The sequence below is a fragment of the Theobroma cacao genome, chromosome 1 (genome assembly GCF_000208745.1).
Source record: "Theobroma cacao cultivar B97-61/B2 chromosome 1, Criollo_cocoa_genome_V2, whole genome shotgun sequence".
In the NCBI taxonomy this organism is placed as follows: Eukaryota; Viridiplantae; Streptophyta; class Magnoliopsida; order Malvales; family Malvaceae; genus Theobroma; species Theobroma cacao.
In genome coordinates this window covers 30,840,158-30,867,866 of record NC_030850.1, presented here as the reverse complement: position 1 = coordinate 30,867,866, position 27,709 = coordinate 30,840,158, and the positions used below count along the sequence as shown (strand labels likewise).

At 34.7% G+C, this 27,709-nt stretch overlaps 2 protein-coding genes, 1 long non-coding RNA gene and 1 pseudogene across 7 annotated transcripts; 2 read left to right on the top strand and 2 right to left on the bottom strand.

The window, feature by feature from the left end:
• Positions 2,718 to 3,597, bottom strand: LOC18613512 (annotated as a pseudogene).
• On the bottom strand, positions 3,761 to 7,722 carry LOC18613511. 5 transcript variants are annotated; one of them, XM_018114307.1, is made up of 14 exons: positions 7,605 to 7,717; positions 7,489 to 7,519; positions 7,347 to 7,414; positions 7,227 to 7,266; positions 6,949 to 7,106; positions 6,637 to 6,787; positions 5,819 to 6,144; positions 5,603 to 5,731; positions 5,385 to 5,518; positions 5,193 to 5,290; positions 4,948 to 5,039; positions 4,727 to 4,857; positions 4,489 to 4,514; positions 3,761 to 3,851 (listed from the first exon to the last, which is right to left on the bottom strand). In XM_018114307.1, exons 1-14 carry the CDS (start codon positions 7,626 to 7,628, stop codon positions 3,820 to 3,822), a joined length of 1,440 nt encoding a protein of 479 aa, XP_017969796.1. In that variant the 5' UTR covers positions 7,629 to 7,717; the 3' UTR covers positions 3,761 to 3,819. The 5 variants fall into 5 exon arrangements, with proteins under 5 accessions (XP_017969796.1, XP_007050843.2, XP_017969795.1 ...); XM_007050781.2 differs by lacking the exon at positions 3,761 to 3,851 and having other exon boundaries at positions 3,858 to 4,514; XM_018114306.1 differs by lacking the exon at positions 3,761 to 3,851 and having other exon boundaries at positions 3,858 to 4,514; positions 6,637 to 6,784.
• LOC18613510 (wee1-like protein kinase) lies at positions 8,032 to 12,612 on the top strand. The gene is made up of 10 exons (XM_007050779.2): positions 8,032 to 8,360; positions 8,478 to 8,538; positions 8,648 to 8,714; positions 9,620 to 9,886; positions 10,035 to 10,102; positions 10,217 to 10,326; positions 10,404 to 10,444; positions 10,563 to 10,711; positions 11,120 to 11,467; positions 12,165 to 12,612. Exons 1-10 carry the CDS (start codon positions 8,116 to 8,118, stop codon positions 12,258 to 12,260), a joined length of 1,452 nt encoding a protein of 483 aa, XP_007050841.2. The 5' UTR covers positions 8,032 to 8,115; the 3' UTR covers positions 12,261 to 12,612.
• Positions 17,077 to 18,893, top strand: LOC108662078. The gene is made up of 2 exons (XR_001927858.1): positions 17,077 to 17,114; positions 18,710 to 18,893. It is a non-coding gene; the product is annotated as an uncharacterized LOC108662078 (long non-coding RNA).

Sequence of the window (27,709 nt, the reverse complement as noted above, 5' to 3'; positions counted from 1 at the left end):
AGTACTTCTGCATTTGGAACACCCTTGGGCGTTTCCACGCTAGCTTCCCTGCTTGGAACACCCTAGGGCGCTTCCTTGCTTGGAACACCCCTTAGTGCTTCTTCACTTGGAACACCCATGAGTGCTTCTCCACTTGGAACACCCATGAGTGCTTCCACATTTGGAACACCCTTGGGCGTTTTTGCGCTTGGAACACTCTTAGATGCTTCTGCACTTAGAACACCCCTAATGTAATTTGTTTGTAACACAATCCTTCAAAATAGTTAGCCAAAATTGGACATCTACATTTTAGTAGAATAGGGTAGTTTCAGGTCAAACTTTGATGACATGTTCTTAGGCATCACCAATCTTACCGTTGAATTATTTGAATTTTGGGCTGGAGTAATCTATGGGGTATGGCTTAGCAGTTACTTTAGTAGAATAGGGTAATTTCAGGTCAAACTTTGATAAGTTGAGATTGTTATTCCTTTGATCGAGCAGTTTCTCCAATTCTTCATTTGTGACAAAACTTTGTGCTCTACTAATAAGAGTTACAGTGATGAGATTGCCTATAATAGAGGGATTGGTGGTATTGTGGGGTGGGTTGGTCGTGGTCTCTCAATTTCTTCCATTTCCATTATTGTTGACTACGTTAGTAACATTTTCTACTGTCATAGGTGGAGGTTGAGAGGTTGTGGCAGTTGAGGACACAAACTGGTTGATGGTCTCCATCATCTGCTTGTTGTTTTCCTCTAACACTTGTATCATTTCTTGGGAAGCTTGGAGCATTTTCATGAGCTCCTAGACATAGATGGGAATTGTAGTTTATTGGTTGTCGAGAAAACTCTCCATATCTTCATATAGAAATTTTCGGCTAATTTTCACTTATTGCAATCATTCCTCCCCAGCGAAGTCGCCAAAATGTAAAGGGTTCTTTTGGAAAAGAGAGAGAGGGCATGTTGAAAAGAGTGAATCAAAATGCGCTATAGGCAGTAAAGAAGAAGACTGGAATAGTCTTTGAGTGTAAATGCTTTTGGTGGTAGGTGCTGAGGGATAAGTAAAAGTGAAAAAAGCGATAGAATACTATGAATGGGAAAGGCTGAATAAAAAGACTGTTTGGAGGAGTTTAGAAAGAGATTTAAGGATAATCTCTACTGTGTGTTTAATGATTTCTCCTTCCCTTTCCCAACTTCTAAGACTCTCATATTTATACTAATCAGGAGCACCTTTTTAGGAGTAGTTGGAAGAACACGTTCAATCATGGGAGAACATGCTTGTCATGGAAGAGCAATTAAAGAACGATTTATGTGATATTAAGAAAATAACAATGTAGTTGAGTAGTGGGTATAAGTTTTGGATAACGGAATAGTGACACTTGATAGTGCGTCATGTGTATTCTTAAGGCGTCACGTGTATTCTTAAGAAAGAAAGAAAAATGGGTAAAACACATGTACTTCAAAGAAATGTTAAGAGAAAGTCTTTTTAACTATCTTCATATTTGAGCCACCAAGCCAAGCTCTCTAGAACATCCCAAATGTGAAGATAATTTATGAACCTGGCACTTATTTTGGTTTATTTTCACTTCCTCGTACAAACAACTGTTCCATGCTTGTTCTTGAGTGTTTCTACGCTTGGAATATATTTCTTGAGCACTTTCGCGCTTGGAACACTCACAGGGGCTTCCACGCTAGGAACACCTTAGGCACTTCTACGTTTGGAACACCCTTGAGTGCTTCTCCGCTTGGAACATTCTTGAGTGCTTTAGCATTTGGAATACCTTTGGACGCTTTTGCGCTTGGAACACTCTTAGTACTTTCGCACTTCGAACACCCCTAATGTAATTTGCCTATAACACAATATTTTAAAATAGTTAACCAAAATTGAGCATCGACAACTAACTTTCCCGACCTTCCATTTCAGTTGAAGTATTACTTTGGACATAAATCAATGTTAAGTTGACTTTGGAGCTCCCTGACCATTTGTTCCACCTAACTTATTTATGAATAAGACTTAGTTAGGTTAGGGAGCTCACTTCCAGTCAAAGGAAATGCAGATTGAATGGCAAAAAATGCTTAGGTGTTCTCTTACCTATATATTAGGGAGCCCATTTTTCATCTTAACACAAGTGGTCATATAGTAACTAGAAATTGTAGGCTCCATTTTGCATTAAGAATGAGAGAGTCAATGCTCATTAGAACATAGATGATGTCCCTCAAAATCTTCACTTAATTATTTATAAAAAACTTAAAACCATTATATAATAAACTATTTAGACACATCAGACATGTGATGCAGTTGACAATAAATTTGCAAGTTTAGTGATCAGTCGTCGGTCCATTTGATTGTTCAAGTCAACCCGCTTGCAACTTGCATGCTAAAATGATAAATTTCTGTTTTGAACCCAAAAACAATTTGCATAGTTTGTCAAAACTAATGGACAAGTTATAATTCGTCCTTCAACATTCAGCTTAGCTGTTAAAAGGAAATTAGAATGGCAGTTTGACAAGTTTCGCAGACGTCAGGTTATGCATCTTGGCTCCTTTGGCTAGCAGCAAAAGAATAAAGATTCATCCCCTCTTTTCTTAGATCAATCTTTCCAGCACCTTGATTACGACACTTTGTTGCTCAATTTAAATGCAACATCACCTTAGCAAACAAACCAAATTACAGCAGCACAGCCAGACAAACAGGTAGGTAGAGAATTTGAAGTGCATTTGAAAGCCCAACAGTAAAGAAAATAAAACAAGAAAGAAAGAAAGAGTTTATATGTAATCAGCAGCATTCGCATATGGGTCACAATCAGCGGCTGCATCAGCCACCATATCTCCTAGCAAAATCCCACCAAGCAATCCTCCTAACAATGCTGCAGCTCCCAACGCTAATCCATCACCATTCTCATTCTTTCTCTCGGGCTGAACAGCCGGCGGGTATCCGTATCCTGGCCCCACCGGCGGATATCCTGCCGGTGGTGGAGGATATGATCCTGCAGGCCCCATAGGAGGAAACCCCGCAGGTGGTGCCGACGCTGGCTTGTATCCTTCCTGAACCGGCTGTTGAAACCCTACAGGCGGATAACCGACTGGTGGGTAAGCTGGCACAGCTGCATTATGTGGCTGAGGGTACGGTGGATAATTCATTGCTGTTCCACCCACAGGATATGCAGTGACTGCGCTTAGGGTTTTCTCCCCAAACCTGAATAAAAAGTTCAGCACACCTTTCGGCTTGCCGCAAGGTTTCTTAACCGGGTACGTAACGTACTTAGTAGAGTTGCTGTTACCGGCATTGTCAAGGAGTTCCTTGACGGAAACTTGGGCTTCACAATCTCTTTGTCACCACGAAAGGTGCGGCAACATATGAGCTTGAAGGTGATGACCAGACTAATTGTTTGAGCGAGGGTTTCGTTGATGGTGAACTGCATGGGATGGTTCCACTTGGGGCTGGTGCCGCCGTCCTTGTGCAATGGTGTTTTCTGCTCAGTGCTGGGGTCTGCTGAAATTTTGACGACCACATACACGTCCATTTTGGAGAGGTGCTTCACCTTTTTGAGGCCTTTTGCAGAGATTATGGTTATTTCCAAGGGTCTCAGTCGCTCCATTTCCCCTTCCAAAATTATCAGGTAGAATTAATCGTTTTAGGGTGATTTGGGAATTGAGAAAGGGAGAGATTGAGACAGTGGAGATCAGGGAATGTCAATGTAGGTGATGATGAAGCCAGTAGATTTTATAGAAGGTATAGAGATTGACTTCGAAGATGAAGAGAAACTTCGTTTTCTGATCATTGCTTGATTGAGGAAGTCAACGTGGAAGTTGTTATCCCAATAAAAGTCAACGTCTGAATAAGTCAGACAGCTTCAAGAGTCCAGGCCATGAGCACTGCTCCAGAAGCAACAAAGAGGGAAAGCAGTAGTTTGCATTTGAAATAAAACATAAAACACATTATCAGCTTGCAATGACAAAATTGACCATGAACAAAGCTGGTTGCTAATTACAAGTGGCACTGCTTTTAAGATTTAATGTACTACAATGTCAAACAAAAGATTTTTATTGCTTGAGCTATACAGGGACTCGTAATATGGGATACTAAACCCTGTAAAACGCACACACACACACACGTCCTGCTACACTGCCTTATCTAAAAGGGGTCAAAAGGTACACGATGCCAGAAAGAAAAATGAAGGGAAAATGAGAATTTGATTTTTATTCATTGTTTAGGAACTAAAAATTAGTTAACAAGAAACTTCCGTTTTGCACTACGAATTCTATAATGTTCTACCAGAACTTCCTGGTGCATGTTACAAAAATTCTAGGAGAATGTTACTAGTTACAACCTAATGAAAATAACAAATCAATATTCAGATGAAATAGGACTTTTTACATGGCTCTTTGATCATTTCTAGCGATCATGTGACCTTGTCCAAGACGCCAAAGAATGAAGTAAACATTCATTTCCTCCCGGACAGGCCCAAACTAGCTATTTCGGAGAAATATGTAGATAAAATAATGTTCTCACCTTGACCCATGATATCAACTTCCTTCCTGTCATAAAATAAATAATTTTTCTCAGGTCTTTACAATTATTTGTTACTTATATTGATTCAGGCAACTAAAAAGTGGCAGAGATCTGCTAGGATCAGATTTATGGAAAAAAATAAAGCCAAGGCATGCATATCTTTAATATTAATTATACAAAACACCAATTTCGTCTGAGAATTAACCTTGTCCTAAGGTTTAAAGTTCAGTGTGCATACCATGGGGGGTGAATGCAAATCAAGTTTCCAATTTCAAGGTCAACATTGCCGCATATTCGTTGATTGAAAATAACTGTTCCCTTTTGTCCTTCATTTTCCAATATTTTGGGGCTCTCTTGCTGCCAAAATCCCTGCAGAAACAGACATATAACTTCAGTTTCAATTTTGGTTCCGATAGAGTGGGAAGTCCAGCAACTTAAACTTCTTTCAGATTTCAAAACCTCTATGATCTTGACAAAAGAGCAATGACAGACTGTCAGCTTTGCATCCAAATATCTTGACACGATTTTCACAGTGATGCAGCTTGGTTCATCTGAGGAGAAATAGAACAAAGACAGGGACTGTAAGAAATGTGTAAAACAAATACACAACCTATTTTTGGATAGTTGCTCATCTGACAGTCTTTGTGAGTCAATTTTGCTCCAAATGTTCTAAAGGGGAAAGGTAAACATTTACATGGCTTTACTTTTTAGGCTAGCTCCATTCTGCAATTTCTTCAGAAAAAGTGTATCTGTCTCCTTTTCACGCTGCATGACCTGCTGCAACTTCCCAAATAGTCCAGTGCTGCAAATTTTGGGAGGATAAACAACTCACGTATAATTCACTTTTCCAACATCTGCAATGCACATAATAGGATAGTTCTAGCCAGATTATTTACCTGAACGCTCTGGGTCTAGCGAAAAAGGCCCCTTCATCACTCAAGGAGGTGGCGCCTAACACTTCCTGAAACTTATCTGAAATAGTTGGCTTCTTCATCTCAGGAATAGCAAGTTCTAGATTTTGGTAATCATCCTGCTTAACCATGTCAACGCAAGAAAATTCACTTCATAATTTCAAGAAAAAGCTATGACCAAGCTACCACAGGCATGTAAATACCTCGTCATTGCTTGATGATCCACCACTGAACAGCTCGTGCAGGTCTTCACTTTCTATGCTTCTATCACCCAGTGAACATATACTTCTTTTGAGAGCAGCTTGTATCCTTTTCCCTCTTGCTCTGCAACCCTGCGAAATACATGATTAAGAACAAGCAGCAACAACAGAAAGAGAAAAGCTTATAGCTCAAAAACAATGAGAACAAAATGGGAATACCATTTTAGAATTCCCTCTTAGCAGACTGGTATTGTCCTGAAGCTCATCTAAAAGCTCAGCCATTGAATGCTCAATAAATCCATGACCAGAAACTTCTACATCAGGAGAAACAATCTCTAACTGCTTTTCCTCTTTTCCATGGATATCTTCAAGAAGCTCAGGTATTGAATGATCGACAGATCCATGATCACTGGCCTTCAATTTTCCAGGCACTTCATCAGCCTTAGTTGACACATCATTATCATTACTTGAAAGAGCAGGCCATGAAATTCCTTTATGTGGTTGGGAGCCAAAAGAAAATCTAGGCCTCATTTTGCTTTTGGCACCTGCAAAGCACAAAACCGGGTTGCCATATTAGACTAAAAAAAGGAACATCTTTCAAAGGCCAGATATAGCCCCATAATAACTTGGTTATGTGAAAGAGTTTAGAAACTGCACTCGTGGCACAATTAACTCCCTCAGTGATATTCAGTTAGCAACAGGTCTAGCTATTACCATGTACTTTTTGGTGCAAAAGCATATCTGTATGTAAATCAACCTATGTTACCACTTGGATAAAACTGAATTAAAATAATGATATAGTAATTTCATAAGGCCTCAGATCTCTCAAAATATTCTCTTGCTTCTTTCATTCCTTGTCCTTTTCCCCTTTAAATGGAAACATGAGCTGACTGAAGGACAATGCAAATGGCAAAATTATGTTGGAAGGCACATGAGTCTGGCAAGATAATGCATTAGCAGAAAGTAACCCTTGAAGCAAGAAAGAAGACCTTTACAAGATTTGTCTGCTTAGGAGCAAATAGAAGGAGACAAAAAACCTGAAACATTTTTGTCCCACTGGATCAGTGACTCAGCTTCTTTAGTTACAATAGACCACACATTTCCCCCATCTTGCCCCCCAATTTCATAGCTATTATCAGATCTTTTAGCACCAGAAGCAGTGGAAAATTTTGAGCACATAACCTTCTCCTGTCCAAAACAAACCTAAACTATAATAACTTGCAACAAGGACAAGAAAAGAAGTGTAATGCCTAACCTCGATGGTTATGAAGTAAAGCAAGCAGATACCATCGTTAGAAAGCTAGATAATCCACAAGAAAAAGTTAATTATGTAAAACTTTACTGATTACCTCGCCATCAGAGATAAGTTCCTCATTGGAAACTCGTGTAAATGTCTTCCTAGAGAAGAAGCAGTCACCCTCATCGGGGGAGTCAGGCACTTCAACATCCTCTTCAAGATAACAGCTCGAAAGTTCCTCATTATACGACTGGTTGTTATCACATTTTTCTAATACAGAATTAAAAAAACATGTAATTAATACACCAAACTGTTTAACAAAAAGAATTGCTACGACTCAAATTTAAAACAGACCAAAAAGAAGAAAGAAATTAACTGGAAAGTAGATACCTTTAAGTGTTTCCAGTCTTGATTGAAGTTGTAATCCTTCCTGTTGATGCACAAAAATAGAATCAAAATCAAATAATAAAAAATTCAACATTTACATAAAGTAGTAAGTAGAGCAACGACCTCTTTCTCTTTCTCTTTTCCTAAGGAAACACAATTTTCTCGAAAATCATCGATGAAATCCTCCTCGTCTGCCGAATAATGGATCACAAACCAATCTACTGATCCTCAATATATAAAGAAAAAAAAAATTGATAACAATTACCGGAAATGCTCTGATCAGAATCCGAATTTTCCTAAAAGCAAACCAGTGGTGAATAACTGATGACAGGAAAAGAATTAAATACCATAAAAAAGACGAGGCAGTTTTTCAGATTTTACCTGAAATCTGTTTCGCCGCCACATTTGTTGTACCGGAGCTCCGTCGAGTGCAGTTTAGAATTTTTTTTGTTTTTGATAAAGGTGCCTGTTTTTTTTCTTCTTGAAAAAGGGGTTTTGGGTTTAAGGCCCAAAAGTAACACTAAAATTATGGCCTTACTGCGCGATTTCCCACCAAAAGGAGGAAAGCTTACGTGGAACGCAACGAAAGCGCCCTATTCCCTAAGGAAATCCACTGCTGTCAAACTTTCTAAAAAAAGAATCCAATCAGTCAGATCCTTATGTACGGTTCAGATTCAAAGATTTGATGATCTTACAATAGTCCCCATTACTCTCGATTCCGCCAACCAATAATGCAACTGCCCGCGCAATTTTAAATCTTTTTCTCCATCTTTTCTCCCCCCACCAAAAGGTAATAGGAAAAAAAAAAGGAAAAATAATATGGAAATCCATTTATATATCTACAAGAGCGCAGAGTATACAGAGAGAAATTGGGGCGTGTTTGGGTTGGTTGATGAAGAGGAAAGTGGTGAAGCGGGGTACTAATAGGAGGAGAGAGAGTGGGAAAATGAAAGGGACATTAGGGAGGCTCTTGCAGGTTCAGCTCCACCATCACCAATCATCTTCCGCCAACTCATCCTCTCTCTTCGCCAGGAACCTTCTAGATTCAGAACCCGATGATCCTTCCACTTCCGCTTCCGCTCTAGACCTCGACGCCGCCGACGACAAAGATTTCATTCTCAGTCAAGACTTCTTCTGGTCAATCTTCTCTCCTCTCTCTCTCTCTCTCTCTCTCTCTCTGGTGCGTCGTTATTATTGTTTGTTATTATATTTATTTGATTTCTTGTTTCTTCACATTTTGGATGATGGATGCAGCACTCCTGATTATATCACCCCTGATAATCAGAACTTGATGAACGGCTTTGATTGCAACAAGGTAATTGTTAATAGTTTGTCAATGATGTAGAATCTGGTAATTTTTTCTGCTTTGGCTTTTGAAATCGCATTTCTTTTCTAATTGCCTCTTCAATTAATCAATTCCACAGGACAACATTCCTTGCCCTAAGTCGCCGGAGAAGCTGCATACTCTCAAAAGCAAGAGACCTCGACAAGGTAAGACACAAGTAATTGGTGTGAACTAGATTATTAGACGGATTGTATTTGTTGAAAAGTTATGATCTTAATATTTCTGCTTTACCTTTTTGTTTCTAGTTTACTTTCAAAAAGTAGTAGCATGAAGCTGCATTCGAAAGAGATGTTTAATTTAGACTTTCATTAGTTAAAAGTGAATAGTACAGATAAACTGTGATGTCCAAGGTTGTTAGGATTTAGGACAATTAATTCATGTAATGGTGGAGGTAAATTGTCAATGGTGAGGGGTTCTGTACTTCTATTAGGAAGCTAATTAGTTCTAATTTCTCTCGTGATACAAAATTTTGCATATTCATTGTGGAAATTGAAACCTGGACAAAGAGCATTTGCTTTCAAATTGGATCCATCCTGGATTAAGGACACTGGACATGTTTAATGACCCAAACCACAATCTTCTGTATGAAGATATAGCATGGTGAAAATTAGAAATGTTGTCATATCTCTGGCCTGAAGTTCAATGGAGATGGGAAACTTTGTTGCGAGTCCAAACATGATTCAGGATATTGCTAATAGAAATTACTCATTGTTTTTGTGTGGAATCCATTATGAATGGAACATTTGGGATAATTGTTTTAGTTTCCCTCTTTTTTCTAAGCATTTTGCTGTTCTTGAAAGTTCTACCGTTTATCATTGCTCATTGATCTCTTAGCGCATAGTATTAAATTCAAGTCACAAATTTTAGACATAAGCATTTTCTCTTTATATGTTTATACATACATAGACACACACACACACACACACACACACACATATACATACATATACACATATATAAGTATATATATATATGTGTGTGTGTGTAAATTGCAAGTGCAAAAGTGTTTTTTGTCAACCCTTTTGCAATTGAATGTCCATGCTTTTCTAAGATGGTATCCAGGTAAATCCCCTCAGTCCTATATTATCTGGCTCTCAACAAATAGTGGAACTTGCCAAAGACAACTTTGATGTGGATGAAGTCAACCTAGAAAAAACAGTCATTCCTGGAGTACAGAAGACTAAAAATTATGTTTCCCAATCTGCTGTTGCTCTAAGGTGTCGGGTTATGCCACCTCCCTGCATTAAAAACCCATACCTAAAGGATGCCTCAGAAATGGACACGGATCCTTTGGGAAATCAAAGATCAAAGTGTGCAGGTATAAGACTAGTTTTCACAGAAACATTCACATTTATGATATTGTTGAAACTTCCATTTCCATTTTCCCTACCCGTTTGGAGAAAGGTTAGTGCACTTCACATTCTAAATTTCTTTACCTAAGAGGACTAAATAACATATCCTCGCAGGTTTTTTCCCTGCAATTATTGGTGGAGATGGTCTTTCACGCTATCATACAGATTTTCATGAGATTGAGGTCTCTATCTATATTCCTTGAGTTTCCAAACTTAGTTCGAATCATCAGTTCCAATATTAAAAATCTAACCTTCTGGTTCTTGTACAATCTCTTTCTTCTTGCCTTGCTTTCCAGCAAATTGGTACTGGGAACTTCAGTCGTGTTTTCAAAGTTTTAAAGAGAATTGATGGTTGCTTGTATGCTGTCAAACATACCACACGGCAGTTGCACCAAGACACTGAGAGGTAGTTTTCAGAATATATATATTCTTTTGCTAATTGGTAAGAAAATGTAGCTATAAAATAATGTTATCATTTTGCAGGAGGAAAGCCTTAATGGAAGTTCAAGCTTTGGCAGCATTAGGTATACATTTGTGTTTACTTTCTTTTTTGTAATTTAAGAGAAGATTTAGTTGTAACTTTACTTCAATCTTTGACACTAAAGCAATCTTTCTAATGGTTCTACTTTTCTGCCTTTGCAGGGTCTCATGAAAACATTGTTGGATATTACTCTTCTTGGTTTGAAAATGAGCAACTCTACATTCAAATGGAGCTTTGTGATTACAGCTTGTCCAGAAATACATCTTTGCAGTTGTTCACAGAAGCAGAAGTGCTGAGAGCCTTGCTTCAGGTTAGCATTGCACCAGGGGGGAGGGGGGGGGGGAGGATAATGTTTTGTAAAATGAAACAGTGTCATTCCACTTTATTAACTTGGCTGGTTTGAATTACCCAGTTATGAAGTAACATCAAATAAGTATCAATGAAAATGATGAGAATTTTATAGTGTTGTTTCTCATTCTTCATGGTTATTAAGAGAATAAATCTAATTTCCAGTTTCTGCGAGGACCAGCGCCTCTAAACCTTTGTAACTGCTGCTAATACGTGCACTAAACAATAGTTCCCACTTACCCTCTTGCATTATTTCCCCTTATACTTAGCAATTTGTGCTTTTGAATGCATGTGCATCTAGCACCTTCAAAGTTAGTAAGTTCTTTGTTCCTATCATTATATTCCATCTCTGATGTCAAAAATTGTGCAGATTGCAAAGGCATTGCAGTGTATACATGAAAGAGGAATAGCTCATTTGGATGTAAAACCTGATAACATATATGTCAAGAATGGTGTTTATAAACTTGGTGATTTTGGATGTGCAACTCTCCTAAATAAGAGCTTGCCAATTGAAGAGGGCGATGCACGTTACATGCCTCAAGAAATCCTAAATGAGAACTATGATCATCTTGACAAGGTTGATGTCTTCTCTTTGGGAGTTACTATTTATGAGCTCATCAGGGGTTCACCTTTGCAAGAATCAGGACGTCAGTTTCTTAGAGAAGGAAAGCTGCCACTGCTTCCTGGGCATTCCATACAATTTCAAAATTTACTCAAGGTATCATGCATTCTGTTCTTTCTAAATTGTGCTCAACCCTTTCTTTAAGTATAAGTAGATATTTCTGTTTTTTCTGGCTGCATAAAAAGCATCTGTGAAGATCATTAGTGCTCATTTTCCTTCAGATATGCCAGTGGTCATAAATTTAAAAAATGCAAGGCAAAAATACTTTCTGATGAAGATGTTCTGTTTAAATTCTTCCGATTCTCGTTTTTAACTTTGCACTAAAACTAACATTTGTTTTGATTCAAACTGAAACATGATGCTGCTGTTCAGATTTTTGAGTAAATCTTTGAAAGCAATTCATGTGGAGCATGTCCTATGGCTGGCATTCAGTATTAGGCCATTCTTTTGATTGGTTTTCAATAATGAGGAAGAGCATGTTAGAAAAAGATGCTCTGATTTTCTGATAGTACAATAAAGTTAATGGAGGGAAGTATATCTAGTTTATTCATCAGATTAGAACGTATGTAAGGATACAGGATTTAAGATTAGCTTTACAATTGTAATCCGATCACATAGGTTCCATACAAATTTGAAACCATATACAGGATAAAGTAAATTGCTGAAACAACAGTTTATCTCTTTTGATTCATCCTTAGCTGGACCATGTTGACTAGATTGATTATAGTCTCTCACAGAGGTAGGGTAGCTAGAGCTCTGTTTATTTCATCTGATAGTCTTGTAATGTCATCAGGTCATGGTGGACCAGGATCCAGTTCGACGGCCTTCTGCTAAGGAATTAATAGAAAATCCCATATTTGACAAGGTTTCAAATAATGCAAAAGCCTGAGCAAATTTATTGTCCCGGGAGTATGGAATGCTTCATGTGTGGCTGCTTGCAATCGGCTGGCGCTGTTTGAGTTGAGGGCACTGGAGTGGCAATGACAAACCTAAACTATTAATTTATGCACCAAATTTTCTCCCTATACTGGTGCACATTTTGTAAAGTTGGGATAGAGCCACGCTCAAGATTCGTTGTATTATTATGACTAAAGCGAGCTCCTGCTCTAGTTTTTTGTTTGGCCACAAAGAAGAGCTCCTGCTCTAGTTTTATGCACCAATTTAAGTTTCTGTAGTGGTGCAAATTTTGTAAAGTTACAAGGCAAGCAAAAGAAATGCCATGGTTCCTTCCTCCTTTGATATTTTCGCACCAAAATTTCTCTTCAAAATAGTGTTGTTACAGTTTTCCATAATAGCAAAGACAACGTATCTAACCTGTTAGCTGTGTGTTAGAACTAGATTAATTAATTAAACTCGGTTGACATTTGTGATTGTGTTGCAAAATTAAAGCATAGACGCGTATGAAGCGAATAATATTTTGAACTAGAAACTAGGAATCTCAAGGATTTATACCTGTTTGAAAAATTGGAAATGAAATTTAAATGCAAAACATTTTACAAGTCAACGAGAAAAATTTTATTATTTTTGTGTAATATTTTGTGACAATAGCAATGAATTGCATTATGGTGATAATGTTACTGTTTTATATTTTACCATTAAAATATTAAATATGTTGTTATTACCATTAAAAAAAAAGATTTTTTTATTTTTATGTTTCTTGTCAACAATTGTCATTTATCATATTAGCACTTAGTCAATGTTACATCTGCAAAAAATACTATGTCAATATATTTAATTGTAAAAATTTAAAGGGATTAGAGTTAGAGATTGAAATTAATAAATTGAAAAAGTAGATAAACCCAATTTAGAGAAAATTATTGCACAAGAGTAAATTCACATTTTTTTTTAAGGATAAAGACTAATTAGATAATTTAAGCAAAGATGAAATTATTTAGCCAAGCTAGTTTCAAATTGTTGCTCCTGACCAAGGATGTCCTTGTTGCTTCTTTTTTTTTTTTTTTCCTTTTCTAAAATCCCAATCACATTCCATTTTTAAAATCCTTTTAGATAAAATAGAGTAGAGAATCTGTACCCACTTTCCTGTTTTTCAATTTGATCTCAAATTTGCAGTTTTTCTTATTTTGGGTTGAAAAAATGTTATAATTCTCTTCAATTATTTTTTCCAGAGAAGTAAATCTATTTTAGTATATGTTTGAATTTCTTGCATCCTTGGAGGAACTCCGTGGACTTTTAGGGATTGGGTTGCTTTATATGCCGCGAAAATATGTTTCACATCTCCATTCGCTAGTTTCGAAGATTTTGCTTCGCAAAACAACTTCAATAATTCCTCAAAAGGAGGAGTTTTGAGTTCCTCAATCAATGATACACTGGGAAGGTTGAATAACCTCTTCCTTGGAGTTGAACAGGACAGCTTGTCGACCATGTGTTCTTCCTCAATTATTGAAAAATGCGGATGGGTTTTGAGGAATCTTTGGTTTTTTTGATATGTAATTTTCATTTTTTATATTATTTTGGCTTGATTTGTAATGATAATATCATAGAACTATTATTAGAAAAAAAAATAGTACTAAAGATGTGATTCTGGAGGGTGAGAGGGGTGGAATTCAGGGGCAAGATGAGGAGAGGATATGAAATGAAAATCTGGGAGTGAATATTGTGTTGACAGAGCATCCATTAGTCTGATCTGTGACAAAATTAATGCCCTTTGATGTTGCGTGGGTGAATGAAGTGGGAACTGAAATTAAGGCCCTTGCACTTCATTGTTGTTTGGTCCCATTAAGGAACCGGATGCGAGAAGCAGGCTGTGCAGGGCATCTGCTTGTAATGCTCTGTGAATGACAAACAGGGGTAACATCACCTCTGAGAGCTATGTAGATGTGTTACTGAGATATGATGTCTTTTCGCATATGGAAAGCATGTGGGGAAGCATTATGTTCATTGGCGCATCTGCAACTACTTGCTCTTTCCCCAAAAGCTGGCACTAGGCCTTAAAAGTTGCTCTGATTTTAATTGATCTCCAAAGACACTTCAAGTTCAACTTTCTGAAAAAATGACTTGAAATTGAGCTCATATTTAGGTCATAACCAATTTAACATTCCTAACATGTTTATATTCTCTTCAAACTCAATAAAGGGCAAGATGTTGAAAGTCAGAAATTTAATGCTTGAACTGAGCTACTATTATTAGTTCAAAGGGAAACAATGACAGGTTGATATGAAACAAGAGGAAAAAAAAAAAAAAAAGAAACTGTATTATGGAACACAGAACAGGGATAAAAGTTAGAAACAGAGTCGATGGAAACAAAGTTGCATTCTCATCATAACATCAGCAGTAAATACAACACTTAAATATGAGACATAAATGTTAAACACTTGTTAAAAGCATCAGACAAGTGTTTAACGCAAAATTAACTCAAACATGCAAGCTAACACATCATGCGCATGACAGCTTGCATTTACTGTTTCAAGTACAATGAAGCAAACTGACATCAAAGTCAAAATACGTGTTATTTAAGGCAAGTATTACTTCAACACTCCTCCGTAATACTTGCATCATCAATATTCAGCTTGCTTCTTAGGTATTTAAACCTCGGCCTTGGAAGAGTTTTGGTGATAATGTCAGCTAATTGATCATCAAAATTGTAGTGCTGAATCAGAGGCGGTTCAATAAGTTTAAAAGTCTGAGGCAAAATATTCAAATAAGATTTTTTTATTGAAATTAAAAAAAAATTATTAAAATTTTATTTTTTTAACTTTTTGAGATGTAAAATTTTTAATTAAACTTTTATAATTAAGTTCTTCTAATATTTATTTTTCAATTGATAATATAACTAATCCATTTAATCTTTCTTAAAACATTGTTATCTTAAATAAGATTTATTAATTTTAGTTTTGAAAAACTTCTTTCTCCTAAAGCAACACTTACTGGAATTGTTAATATTATTCTAAAAGCAATATATGCATTTGGAAAATAATCGAGTCTTCTTATATGATTAAGTATGTCAATTGGACTGTTTTCTTCTTGTATAATTTCTTTTAAAATTTTTAACTCTGAAAATAAATTTAAACCATAAATATCAGAATAGTTATTATATTTTAAGGAACATTCAAGATTAAGGCAATATTCTTTGAAACTATTATCATCTAATGACTTCAACTTTTTACCGCTATATAGAAAACTAAAAAAATAATTGGTTTTGTATATAGGAAAAACAAAGTTGTTGAAAATTATTAAATGAGTTGATCAGAAATAAGAGAAATAAGTGAGAAAAAAATAGCTGTTGGAAATGATTAAATACATATGACTGTTAGTTGATTGGAAATAAGAGAATATAGTTGAGAATTAATAGCATTGTAGAAATAAGGAAATGATAGAAAATTGAGATTTATTAGGCACATAATTAGAAAAGTGAGAGAACATATAATTTTATTAATTATTTTTTACTTTTATATATTTTTTAATTTTTATATATTTTTAATATAATTAATTATATTATAATTATTATAAAATTATAAAGCCTCTCCAAATTTGAGACCTTCCCAAATTGGGGGCCTAAAGCCCTTGCTTGGGTGGCTTCACCTAAGGGCCAGCTTTGTGCTAAATAACAATATCTTCATTCCTTTCAGCATCTCTAATTGCATGAAATTTTACTCTTATATGCTTAGTTTTCCCATTAAAACACAAAATTTTTAGTAATTGTAATTACTGATTTATTATCAACAAACAAATCAGTAACTGAATCTTGTGTAAAAGTCAAATCATTATTTAAGACTTTCCTCAATCATATGGCTTGATTCATAGTTGCATTGTGAAATGCCCCATACTTTGATATGGTGATAAATAAAGTTAGTCGGATGCGAATTGAGGCATAATAAGGAACTTTGGGAATCAAAGAGATAAGATAAAATTTTTAGAATAAAATAATATTTTATTAACAAAATGATATTAAAATATTAATATTTAGTCGGATGTCGAAATCAATCATGAAGAAGGATCATATGGTTGATTCAAGTGGGGGAGAAGATGTCGAACCTGAATCTATAAAATATTTATCATGACATACATGTGGTGGATAGCATGTTTGCATGCTAGGAGAGTCCCAAAAAAAAAAAATCGACAAAAGTCGGTATTGTACCTAGAGGTACAACAAAGTTGATTTAAGCCTCGAACTAGATCAAATAGAGAATTTAAGATGAAATTAAGAATATTAAAGTCCCAGAATGGTTTAATATGGTGATTTGGAGTTCGAGGATTAATTTGGAGTCAAATCAAAATTTTCACTATCTAGGGGTAAAATGGTAATTTTGCCATATGAGGATAAAATTGGAATATTGAAAGAAGTTTTTGATCAAGATTGATCACATTTGACTCATTGGAGTATAATTTAAGGTTGATAAGTGAAAAAATTGTAATCTCGGTATTTTCAAAGCATAGGGGTAAAATAGTAATTTTACCACCTCAGGAGTAAACTTGTAATTTTACACACCCAACACTTACCCAGCACATGAATTTTATCCAATATTATCATGGATAATTGAAGGAATTTAAGTGGTGGAGAGAGAAAGCTTAATAGTTAAGAAATTAAAAATGGACCAATGGGATGGTGACATGTGTCAAGTTAATATCCATTTTTTTGTTTAGCTTTAAAAGCAGCAAAAATCAGCTTATTTTCTCTTCATGTGGCTGGCCATAGCAAGAACAAAGAGAGGAAAAGAAAAACAAGAAACCTAGGTGGGAAAATTAAAGAAAAAGTGTGGGATTTCAAGGAATCAAGCAATCGAAGGTAAAATTTCTTGATTTTGACTTGTGATCTACCTTTCCCATGCTTTTCTCCTTATTTTTCATGGTTAAATTTCATGTTTTCATGGTGAATTCATGGCTGCCCAAATGGGTATGGAGAGAGAATGAAGTTAGATTGATTTGATTTGAAGTTATGTTAGTGTTTTTAGTTAGTTTAACATATTTAGAAACAAAACAATAAGAAAAGAATTCATTTTCCCCCATCACCATTATTGGCCCAATTTTCTAGGGAGGATATTGTGGCTGAAATTGATGATATTTCATTATATTTGGGTGATATTTGATGTTTGGTGAGGCTAGAAATTAAATGGGAAATTTTGGTGTGAAAATCTGAATTTTTACCTAATGTGTAGATATGTGTGTTTATTAACTTGAGACTGATAAATTGAATCTCATTCACAGTCACTGAGGTAATTTAGGTATAATTGGAGTATAGAAAGTGAGAAGAATTGATTTGGAGTTAAATTGGAGATTTTAGCCGATTAGACTAAGTATAGTGTGACTTAGGTCGAATATCACATTTAAGTGATTAATCAGACATTTTGCATCCCATCGCATGCATTCATTTAGATTTAGAGAGCCTGAAATAGTTTATGATAAATTGACACAATTTATTGAAATTCGTGTCACGTATGATGTATAAGTGGTGAGCCCTCTAACAAGGGTAGAGAGATTGTGCTCGAAGATCGGGAATAGGAGTATATCGAACTCCTAGTACTGTGAGTGACCTTACAATCATTTTTATTATCTAAAGTATGTTTTAGATTTTGGTGAAATTTTATGAACATGAGTTTAAATGGTAAATCTTTGTGTTTTACAAACAAAATGTATTTACATGAAAGGATTTTATAAATTGTCTTGAAATCAAATAATGATTTTGAAAAATAGAGTAATTGGAGACCACTTGTTACATTGTAAATTTATGATTTGAAATCGAATGGCTTATGACAATATTTGCATGAATGACTGAATTGATATTTGTGTTGAAATGTATGAAATATGTATTTAGCCTTGAAAGGCTGTGAATTACAATAATTGTCATATCATGTTATTGAATTTTATTGTATTGTGGGTTTAGCTTACTGTAATTGGCGGATTCTGTGGACCAGCCTATTAGAGGGGCACAGAATCCGGATATATATATGTACCTCGGTCGGAAAGGCGCGTAGGGTATCTCCTAAGATATGGACAGAGTTCACGTCACGCCGAACCACCTCGTGATGATGAACTTCGCTAACGCCAAGGAATGACTATGTTTTTCAAATTAAAAATATGTTTTACGTGTATACAAAATTTTAACAACCTTAGCGAGCTAGAGTGTACGCCTCTGATCAAGGTGTCATCAAGTACTATTTGATGGCATGAGCCAAATGTTTATGGAAGTCATAAGCCTTAATAAGAAATTAAATGAAATACAACCGTTTGCATGGGTTGGGATAAATTTTCAAATTGTGAAATACTTAAAAATGATGAGATATTTTAATTGTCCCCTTTTACTCGGCTTTAGCTGATTTAAATAATGTTTGTTTACTCATTGGGATTTTATAATCTCACCACCCTCCTTTGCACCCATTTCAGGATTAGAGTAGGCTATAGATAACTGGTTCCATCGGGGATTTCCATTGAATTGCATCTTCCAAATTGTAGGTTCATAGCTTCTTTAATTTTGGTTATTATGGGCCCTCTTGATATTGTAAAATTAAATTAATTTAAATACTCTAGTTTATTGCGTTACAGTATAAATGAATTTATTTTGTTTTTACGTTACAAAAAGTATTTACGCATAACTCCAAAATTACTGTTTATAAGAAAATAAAATATTTTATTGAATATTTTGTTTTATCTTTTTATTATATTCAAATAATTATAATTTCATTTTAAATAAAGGGTTTAGATGCCTAAACTTATTTTTAATTGTGAATTATACGATTGGTACTTGTTTACTACATTTTTAACTGGTTTCAAAATTTTTAATGAAAAATGACCAAAATGCCCATGTGAGACAAAATTTTTTAATTTATCTGTTTTAAGTTGGAAATAGCTCAAAATCATTTGAAACATAATATTTGGCAACGGTTACTCATCGGGGGAAATGAGAAACTGATATTAAGCCTTACGGAGTTCCGGTTGGCATTCCAGGAGATGATTTCCCATCGGGGCACCACGGTGGTTGTCACTGGCTAGAGGGGAGTTTCGGGTCATGACACATTGACTGCAACATATTTTGCTTCTGCAGTTAATTGTGCTACAATCGCCTGCTTGTGAGAGTTTTAAGAAAAAACACTATTGTCAAAGGAGAAAATATATCCAAAAGTGCTTTTGGAATCCTCCATGCTCCATGCCTGGTCACTATTAGAACATCCAATCAACGTTAGCTTCTTCATTTTGCAAAAAATAAATTCCATAACTCAAACTGCCTTTCAAGTATCTAAGGATATGTTTTGCTACCGTGAGATGAACATCAGTAGGTTGTTGCATGAATCTTGACAATAGGCTCACTGAATACATTAACTCCGTTCAAGTGGAGCAGATACATAATAAGCTTCCAATTAAACTTTTGAAAATAGTAGTATCCTTCAATGGACAACCTTCATTAGCAAAAATCTTTTGACTCACAACAAAAGGAGTAGCAATTGAATTACAATCAATCATGTGAAACTTTTCCAAGAGTTCTTTTACATAATTTCTTTGATATTCAAAAATGCCTCTATCAATATGGCAAATTTGTATTCCAAGGAAATAACTCATCAAACCAAGGTCAGACATCCTTTCAAAAATTAAGAACCAAGGTCAAACATATTAAAGTGCTTTATCGTCTTTGACTTGAATTCATGTACAGCATTGTCATCCTTGCCTGTCACCAACAAATCATCAACATTCAATGAAATAATTAACTGAGTCTCACCTTTAACCTTGCAAACATAAAAGGTTGCTTCATTGGGACATTTTACAAATCCTTGCTTCAACAAATAAGCATCAATTTTACGATACCATGAACGAAGGGCTTATTTCAAGCCATATAAAGCCTTGTGTAATTGGTAGACTTTGTTGGAATCTGATTTGGTTTGAAATCCCTCAGGTTACTTAACATAGAGTTCTTCTTGAAGTGTAACATTGAGAAAGGCATACTATTTCACATCTAAGTGAAACAATTGCCATATAAATCCAACAACTAAGGCAAGTAACAATTGAATAGTATCATATTGAGCAACTGGAGCAAATGTCTCCTTATAATTGGCACCAGGCAACTGTGATAAACCCTTAACTACAAGTCGAGCCTTGCATTTGTTCAAAGTACTATCAGGATTATTTCTTCTTGAAGGCTCAGTTTACTCTAATAACATATTGATTTGCAGGTCTATCAACAAGTGTGTTAAATAAATAAGCTTAAAGTAAAGTAACAAAAAATGTGGGTGAATTATTTATCAAATAAAAATTCCTCCTTTTCCAAATTTCAATGTAGCTCAAGTATAAAGAACAGAGCTATAAAAACAGAGTATAAGCTAAGCAAGTAAAGTGTAAAAAATTAAAGAGAACTCAACCAAGTTTTTATAGATTTTCGGCTTTTGATACCTACGTTTTTTCTTTTGATAGCACAAGGAGTTTGAAACCACTATCAACTTTCCTTTTAACACAGAATCAAACATAACCTTTACAACCAAATGCCTTTTCAAGGATCAAATACAACCTCAACCAAAGTCACTGCCTTTTTAAGATCAAGTACAACCTTTACAATCAAAATGCCTGTTAGGGATCAAGCACAACCTTTACAATCAAAATACCTTTTAAAGATCAAGCACAACCTCTCTACCTTTTGCTCGGAGGCATAACATTACTAATACCTTTTCTAGGAGGTATAACCTAATACAATAGTGGATTCTTAAAAAAAATCTCTAGCTCAAAACTTCTAATAAGGTTGGTAAGGAATTTGAGTAGAAAAAAGAGAGAGCTTTCCCAAGAATGATGAATAGTGAAGTGAAGTTTCGGCTTAAGAAACTCTAGCTAAAAGATAAAAATGTGAACTTGATTTTCTTTAAAGGAAAGATTTTTCTACTTTAGGCTCTCTTTCTTGTTTTCCTTCTCTTCTCTACCCTTCAAAATTGTTCTAATCGTTCAAATCGTTGCTTTCAGAGGCTATTTCATTAGGTATTTATAGGCATTGAAGAATATACTTGTTGGAGTATATTTCAAAATTATTTTCGTATGTTCTAGCCAACTTGCACATTTTTGTCGTATATGGAGAATCAATTCTTTGATCTTGAGTTTTCGGTTCTTCATGATATTTTTCAAAATCTAAAACTTTTTGTTTCTACAGAATTGATTCTTCCTTCTAGAGAGGTTGGTTCTTCCTCAACTTGGTTCAAGGGTCACACTTTTACACTTTTGTAGAATCGATTCCTTTATTCCAATGTATAGGTTCTTCACTGTGGTCTGATGCTAAAATTTGAATTTGAATTTGATCTTTGGCGCTCCAATCTTATCCATATGTACCATCTCTTTCTTCTTTGCCAAGTTTTTTATTTTTGTCGTTGGTGCTTCAAGAACCGATATCTTTTTCCTTAAGAATCAATTATTTGTCTTCAGACTTGTGATCTTTGATTCTCACTTTGAACCGATGATTACTTCAAGGAGAATCGATTCTTTCATGCTTGAATTCTTCTTTCTGCATTTTGTTCTTTCAGAATCAAACCTTATTCTTTGAGGTGTCGATATTTTTCAAATCCTAAAACTTCTATCTTCCAAGAATTGACTTAATCTTTTTTCAGAATCGATTCTTCCTATAATAAAAGAATAAATTTTGCTTTCCATTCAATTGTGAATCAATTCTTTTCAATCAAAAGATTGATTCTTAAGGTTGGGATTTAAAGTTTGAGTTATCTTAAAATATTTTTCTATGCAAAATCAACTTCAAAACTCTTGAGGATTTTTTTCAAGTTTAAAAATATTTTCAAAGCACATTTAAATCAATTAATTTTGTCATTTTAAAACCAGAATAAAGCTAACAAAGTGACCATGTATGATTCTTGTTAATCATATCCAATTCTTCCTGCATTGCTGATCTCCATTCTACAAATTCTGAAGCTTTATTGTATGAATTTGGTTCTACAGAGGCTATTAGACTTCTGTCATAAACTTCTTGTACTAAACAAGTGCCCATAACATGAAAGTCATCAACATTATCTTCATTAGACTCAATCTTAACCAAGTTCTGTTGATTTGTATCGATTTTTTCATTACTGGGAAGAAAATCAAAGTTAATTGGTTGTTATAGAGATTAATTCCACTTTGAACTTTCATCAAACACATTGTTTTTACAGACCACAATCTTCTCACATTCAACTAAATATACTTTATATCCTTTTGATTGAGAGCTATAGCCAATGAAAATACTAGGTTAACACTTATGCTTAAGTTTGCCTCTTAAGCTTTCTAGTGTTAGATGATAACATAAACACCAAAATATTTTTAAATGATCAACTGTTGGTTTTATTCCAGGCCATGCCTCATAAGCTGTCATTCCTAATAAGGCTCGAGTTGGTAAAAGATTCAACAAGTATACAATAGTACTAACTACCTTTGCCTAAAATCTCTTTGGCAAATCTTTTTCAAACAACAGACATCTCACTATTTCAAGAATAGTTTTGTTTTTCCTTTCATAAAACCCATTCTATTAAGGAGAATAAGATATAGTTAACTGGTGATGAATTCCATGATCTTCCAGATAAATGGTGAATTCTACACTCACCACCATTGTTAGAACACAAAGTCTTAATTTTTCTGTTAACTTCATTTTCAACTTTGGTGTTGAATTTGACAAAGACATTAAAGAATTCAGACTTGAATTTCAAAAAATATATCCAAGCCATCCTGCTATAATCATTAATGAAACACACAAAGTACTTGCTGCCGCTTAAGGAATCAACACTCATGGGACCAACAACATCAGTATGAATTAGCTGAGCTTATTCTTAGCTATACTAGAACTTACAATGGGAAAGGACTTTCTAGTTTGTTTTCCAAGCTGATAGGTAACATCAACAAAGGTCGACTCATTCAATTTTAAGAGCCCTAATGATGTTTGAATCTCAACCATCCCTTTCCCTCTTGCTTATAAGTAAACATTATTTCCTATTTTGACTCTAGCGTGATGATGAATGTCCAAGTCAGAAAACAATGTTGAATTTGGTGTTAAATGATTCGAACAACCACTATCAAGTAGCCATTTTGAATCATCAAAAGCATGACCATATGTTGCCACAAAAAGCTGTTCTTTTACAGTTTCAACTTTCTCAATTGCAGAGGAAGATTTTTCTAGCAACCCATGTTTGTTTTTATAGACTTTTTCAACATGGCCTAGTTGATTGCATGCATTACATTTAACCCAAGCCTAAACTAACAAAATTCTTATGTAAGACTTTTTTTTTTTACAATGAGGACTGTAGATACTTGATTTTGGTTAACATCTATTCTCTAAAAAATTGCTTTACTACATAATATTATACAAAGAACAATGAGAACAACTATTACAAGTGAAACACTATTTTACGTAAAACAATTAAAACAAGTGAAGTATTACTTCACACAAAACAACTAGAATAAGTGGAGCATCCTTCACGCATAACAATTAAGATAAATGGAACAACCACTGCACACTGATAGCAATGAAATTAACTCAGAATAAGTGGCAGGATTTATGAGTTACTTTTATCTTGAAATGTTTCAAAGAGTTTTGGCTTGGTGACTCAGATATAGAGGTAGTTAAGAGGTCTTCCTCACTTTTGATAATTCTCAGTAATGGTTACCAAACATTAAAATTCTTTTTAATAATGTCGTTCATTACATGCATTAAAGGCTTTTCTTGAAACCATCACTTTTGGCACTATATATAAGGCTTTCATAATTCATTCAAGGACTTCTCTTCCGACCAAAGCTAACACATTTTTCTCTAGAGTTTCTCTTTCTAAATTCTCTCTTTAATTCTCTTCAACTCCCTAATTTTCTTCTTATTATCTTCCACCTTCCACAACACTCAATATTTCAAGAATTGCTTTAATCTTCCTTTACATCGCCTCCGACACATCTTTTACTTGTTTACAACGTTTTTTCTCCCTATCACAAGAACCCTTTTTACAAGGACATACTAGAAATTTCATTCTCTTGTTTTGAAACTTTCCAGTATATATAATGCCTTTATCCTTGTCTTTGGCTTCAACTATGTTCTTTTTTTGTAAAGATTCTACACGAGCCTTTCCCTTTGATTTTACAACTAAAGCAGTATCAATTTTTCCATTTCTCATAACTGCCTTCCTTTGCTCATCAGCTTGCAATGTGTTGACCAATTCAGTGATTGTGAAATGAGAGAGATTCTTAGATTGCTACGAAAAAGAGACAATAGCATCAAACCTTTTTGGTAAGTTGATTAACACCTTCTCTACCACTTTAGTATCTGTCATATTTTCTCCCATAAGTTGAATTTGGTGGACGAACTTCATCACCAAATCAACATACTATTTCACTGACTGATTATCTTTCATTCTCAAAAGTTCAAATTCTTCTCAAGATTTGGCAAATGTATTTGTTTTGTAAAACCTGACCTTATAAACACATGTCATGACATACATGCACTGAGTAACATGTTATTACGCTAGGAAAGCCCCTAAGAATAGACGAAACTCGGTATTATACCTAACGGTACACTTGAGTTGATTTAACCTCGAACTAGTTCAAAAGGGAATCGTAGGACGAAATTTAATATTTTACAGTCCAAGAAGGACTAAAAATGATTGTTCGGAGTTCGAGGGTTCATTTGGGGAAAAATTGAAAATTTTGATGTTTAGGGGTAAAATCGTCATTTTGCCACCTAAGATAATAATTTGATCATGGAGTGAAATTTTTGACCAAGATTAAATATTTGGAGTATAATTTAATGATAGAAAGTGAAAAATTTCAATTTCGGCAATTTTTGAAACATAGGGGCAAAACTATAATTTTATCATCTCGGGGTAAAACCGTAATTTTCACCACTCAAAACTTGTCAAAATCATAGGATTTATTTATTTTTGGTTTGAATAACTATGGTATTTTAAGTGGTGAAAAAAATTGAAGTTTAAAGGACGAAATTTTAAAAACGGGCCAATGGAAAAGTGATACATGACACTTTTTAATGATTTAATATTATTTTAAAGGAAAATCAGCCCATTTAAATCCCACATCAGGTGATGGTCGGCCATAAGGAGAAAATAAGAGAGAAAATAGAGAGGAAAGGAAGAAAAGAGAAAAACCAAAGGAAAACTAGAAAATTCAAAAGAGAATTCGCGTTTTTCGTTCGTTTACGTGTCTAACGGTAAGATTTTTCGACTTTAGCTTGATTTCTACCTTTCCTATGCCTCTGNAAAATTCAAAGGGGAATTCGCGTTTTTCGTCCGTTTACACGTCTAACGGTAAGATTTTTCGACTTTAGCTTGATTTCTACCTTTCCTATGCTTTTGTTTCCATTTTGCATGCTTGAGGAGAGAGATCAAAAAGTGATACCAAGGGCTGGCTGAATTTCAAGGGGAAGGATTTTGAAATTTTTATGTTTTGATTCTTAGTTAAATTGGTAGTTTTAGTTAATTAAATGTGTATAGAAATCAAATAGGACAAGAAAGCATGAAATTCTCACAATACCCACCCTTGACCGAATATTCAGTGATATACAATGATGATGAACTGATTTTTATTCTAAGAGAAATGAAGAGAAAATGATGAAAAATGGTTAAATGTGATAGAAAAACAAAGTAGAAAATTAACCGAGTTAATGTCCCATTTTTTATCGAATTTTCTAAGGAGGAAAGTGAGCTGATTTTGGTGATTTTAGAGGGTTATTGGCTGATATTTAATGGTTAGAAATGTTGGAGAGAAAATGGGACAATTTAGAACTAAAATGGAGCACGTTAGCAATTTATCGGGTAAAGTGCCAAAAATAGGTTAATACCGCGTTTAAGCTGTTTTAGGCTATTGCATTTCATACCATGAATTAGTATAGGATTTAAGTAAATTATATCGTGATTTAGCATCAATGTGGTGAATTGTATAATTTTTGCAATGTGTCTAGGAGGAGAGCCTTCCGGTAAAGGCAAAGAAGTCGTACCCGATGAACAGTGATCGGGGCACCTAGAAAGCATTTAATTTATACAAACTGTGAGTAAACCTATTATTATTGTAAATTATCTAGAGTTTATTTTTAAATGCTCTTTATGTATTTTATGAAACGAAAATGAGATTAAAATGAGACTTTTGATGTTTTAGAAATAAATGTGACAAATAAATATATTGTGTTGATTATCTGAAAAAAGAAACTTTTGATCATGAAATTGAGTAATTAGAGGCTGTCAATTGTCTTGAAAAATATATTTTCTTATGAATGGTTTATGATATATGAGTATATGTGGCTATATTTTATAATTGCATTGGGAATTTATGTAAGCTATCTTTTACTATGCAGGCTGGATAAATAAATAAAAGCCACGTTATACTGTCGAAATTTTATTAAAATTGGTGGGTTTAGTCACTGCAGTAACGGGTTTCCATGGACTGCCTATTAGAGGGGTACGGTAAACTCGATTGCATAGTTACTCCTGTTGTAGAGGCGAGGAGGGTAACTCCCGGGGTAGTGTTAGAGCTCACTTCACGTCGAACCTCCACGTGAATGTGTAACTCGGCCAATGCCAAGGAACGGCTTGTTTTCAAAACTAACATGTGTTTAACATGTAAATATCTTAACAACCTTGGCAGACTCGGTTAGATGTCTCGGCCAAGGTATCCCCGAAGACTAGTTTCTAGCTTGAACCCTGTTTCTAATAAAACTCATAAGCCTTAACAACTGTTTTGGTAAATTACAAATATTTTATAATTTAAGAAATAAATTGAAAACCTTATGAAATGGTTTGTGATTTGTTATTTAAACTTGCCTCCATTTTACTCGCCTTTAGATATTTATAATAATGTCTGTTTACTTATTGGGATTGCAAAATCTCACCCACCTCCTTTTCAAATATTTCCAGCCTGTGGTAGCTTGTAGATACCCGATTTTGTCGAGGATTCCAGTTGACCCCTCTATCTAACAGACAGTAGATTACTATCACCAACACTTGGTGTATTTATGGGTCACTTGTCATTGTAATTATTATTGTACATTATAACTTTGTAAATTATTGTATGTATGAATCTATTTTACTTCCACGTTACAAAAGATTACTTACACGTGTTTCTATAAATATTATTTTATATAAAAATACTATATTTTAATCAATATTTTGAATAGTAATATTTGTCTATAAATTTTTTTTAAAAAAATAAATAAAATAATTTTTATCTTTTGATTTACTTGAGCCGAAAACGACTGGTAATTGTTTAAGACGGAATGTTTAACAACGATTGCTCACAGAAAATGTAAGAAACTGATATGTAAGCCTTGCGGGATTCTGATTGGCATTCCGGATAATGAGTGTCAGTCGAGACGTCGCGACGGTTGTCATGGCCCGAGGGAGGTTTCGGGTCGTGACATGTTTGGTCTTGGCACACACCAAAAACTCCTCC

What these genes read in the sequence shown, in the direction of transcription:
- LOC18613511 (XM_007050781.2), bottom strand. Translation starts at nt 7,628, where the DNA reads ATGTGGCGGCGAAACAGATTTCAG. An exon ending in AACTTATCTCTGATGGCGAG is followed by an intron (nt 6,788 to 6,948) that starts GTAATCAGTAAA and finishes TGTTTTGGACAG; the next exon opens with GAGAAGGTTATGTGCTCAAA. An exon ending in TAAGAGGGAATTCTAAAATG is followed by an intron (nt 5,732 to 5,818) that starts GTATTCCCATTT and finishes TGTATTTCGCAG; the next exon opens with GGTTGCAGAGCAAGAGGGAA.
- LOC18613510 (XM_007050779.2), top strand. Translation starts at nt 8,116, where the DNA reads ATGAAGAGGAAAGTGGTGAAGCGGGGTACTAATAGGAGGAGAGAGAGT. An exon ending in CAGATTTTCATGAGATTGAG is followed by an intron (nt 10,103 to 10,216) that starts GTCTCTATCTAT and finishes CTTGCTTTCCAG; the next exon opens with CAAATTGGTACTGGGAACTT. An exon ending in AATTTCAAAATTTACTCAAG is followed by an intron (nt 11,468 to 12,164) that starts GTATCATGCATT and finishes TAATGTCATCAG; the next exon opens with GTCATGGTGGACCAGGATCC.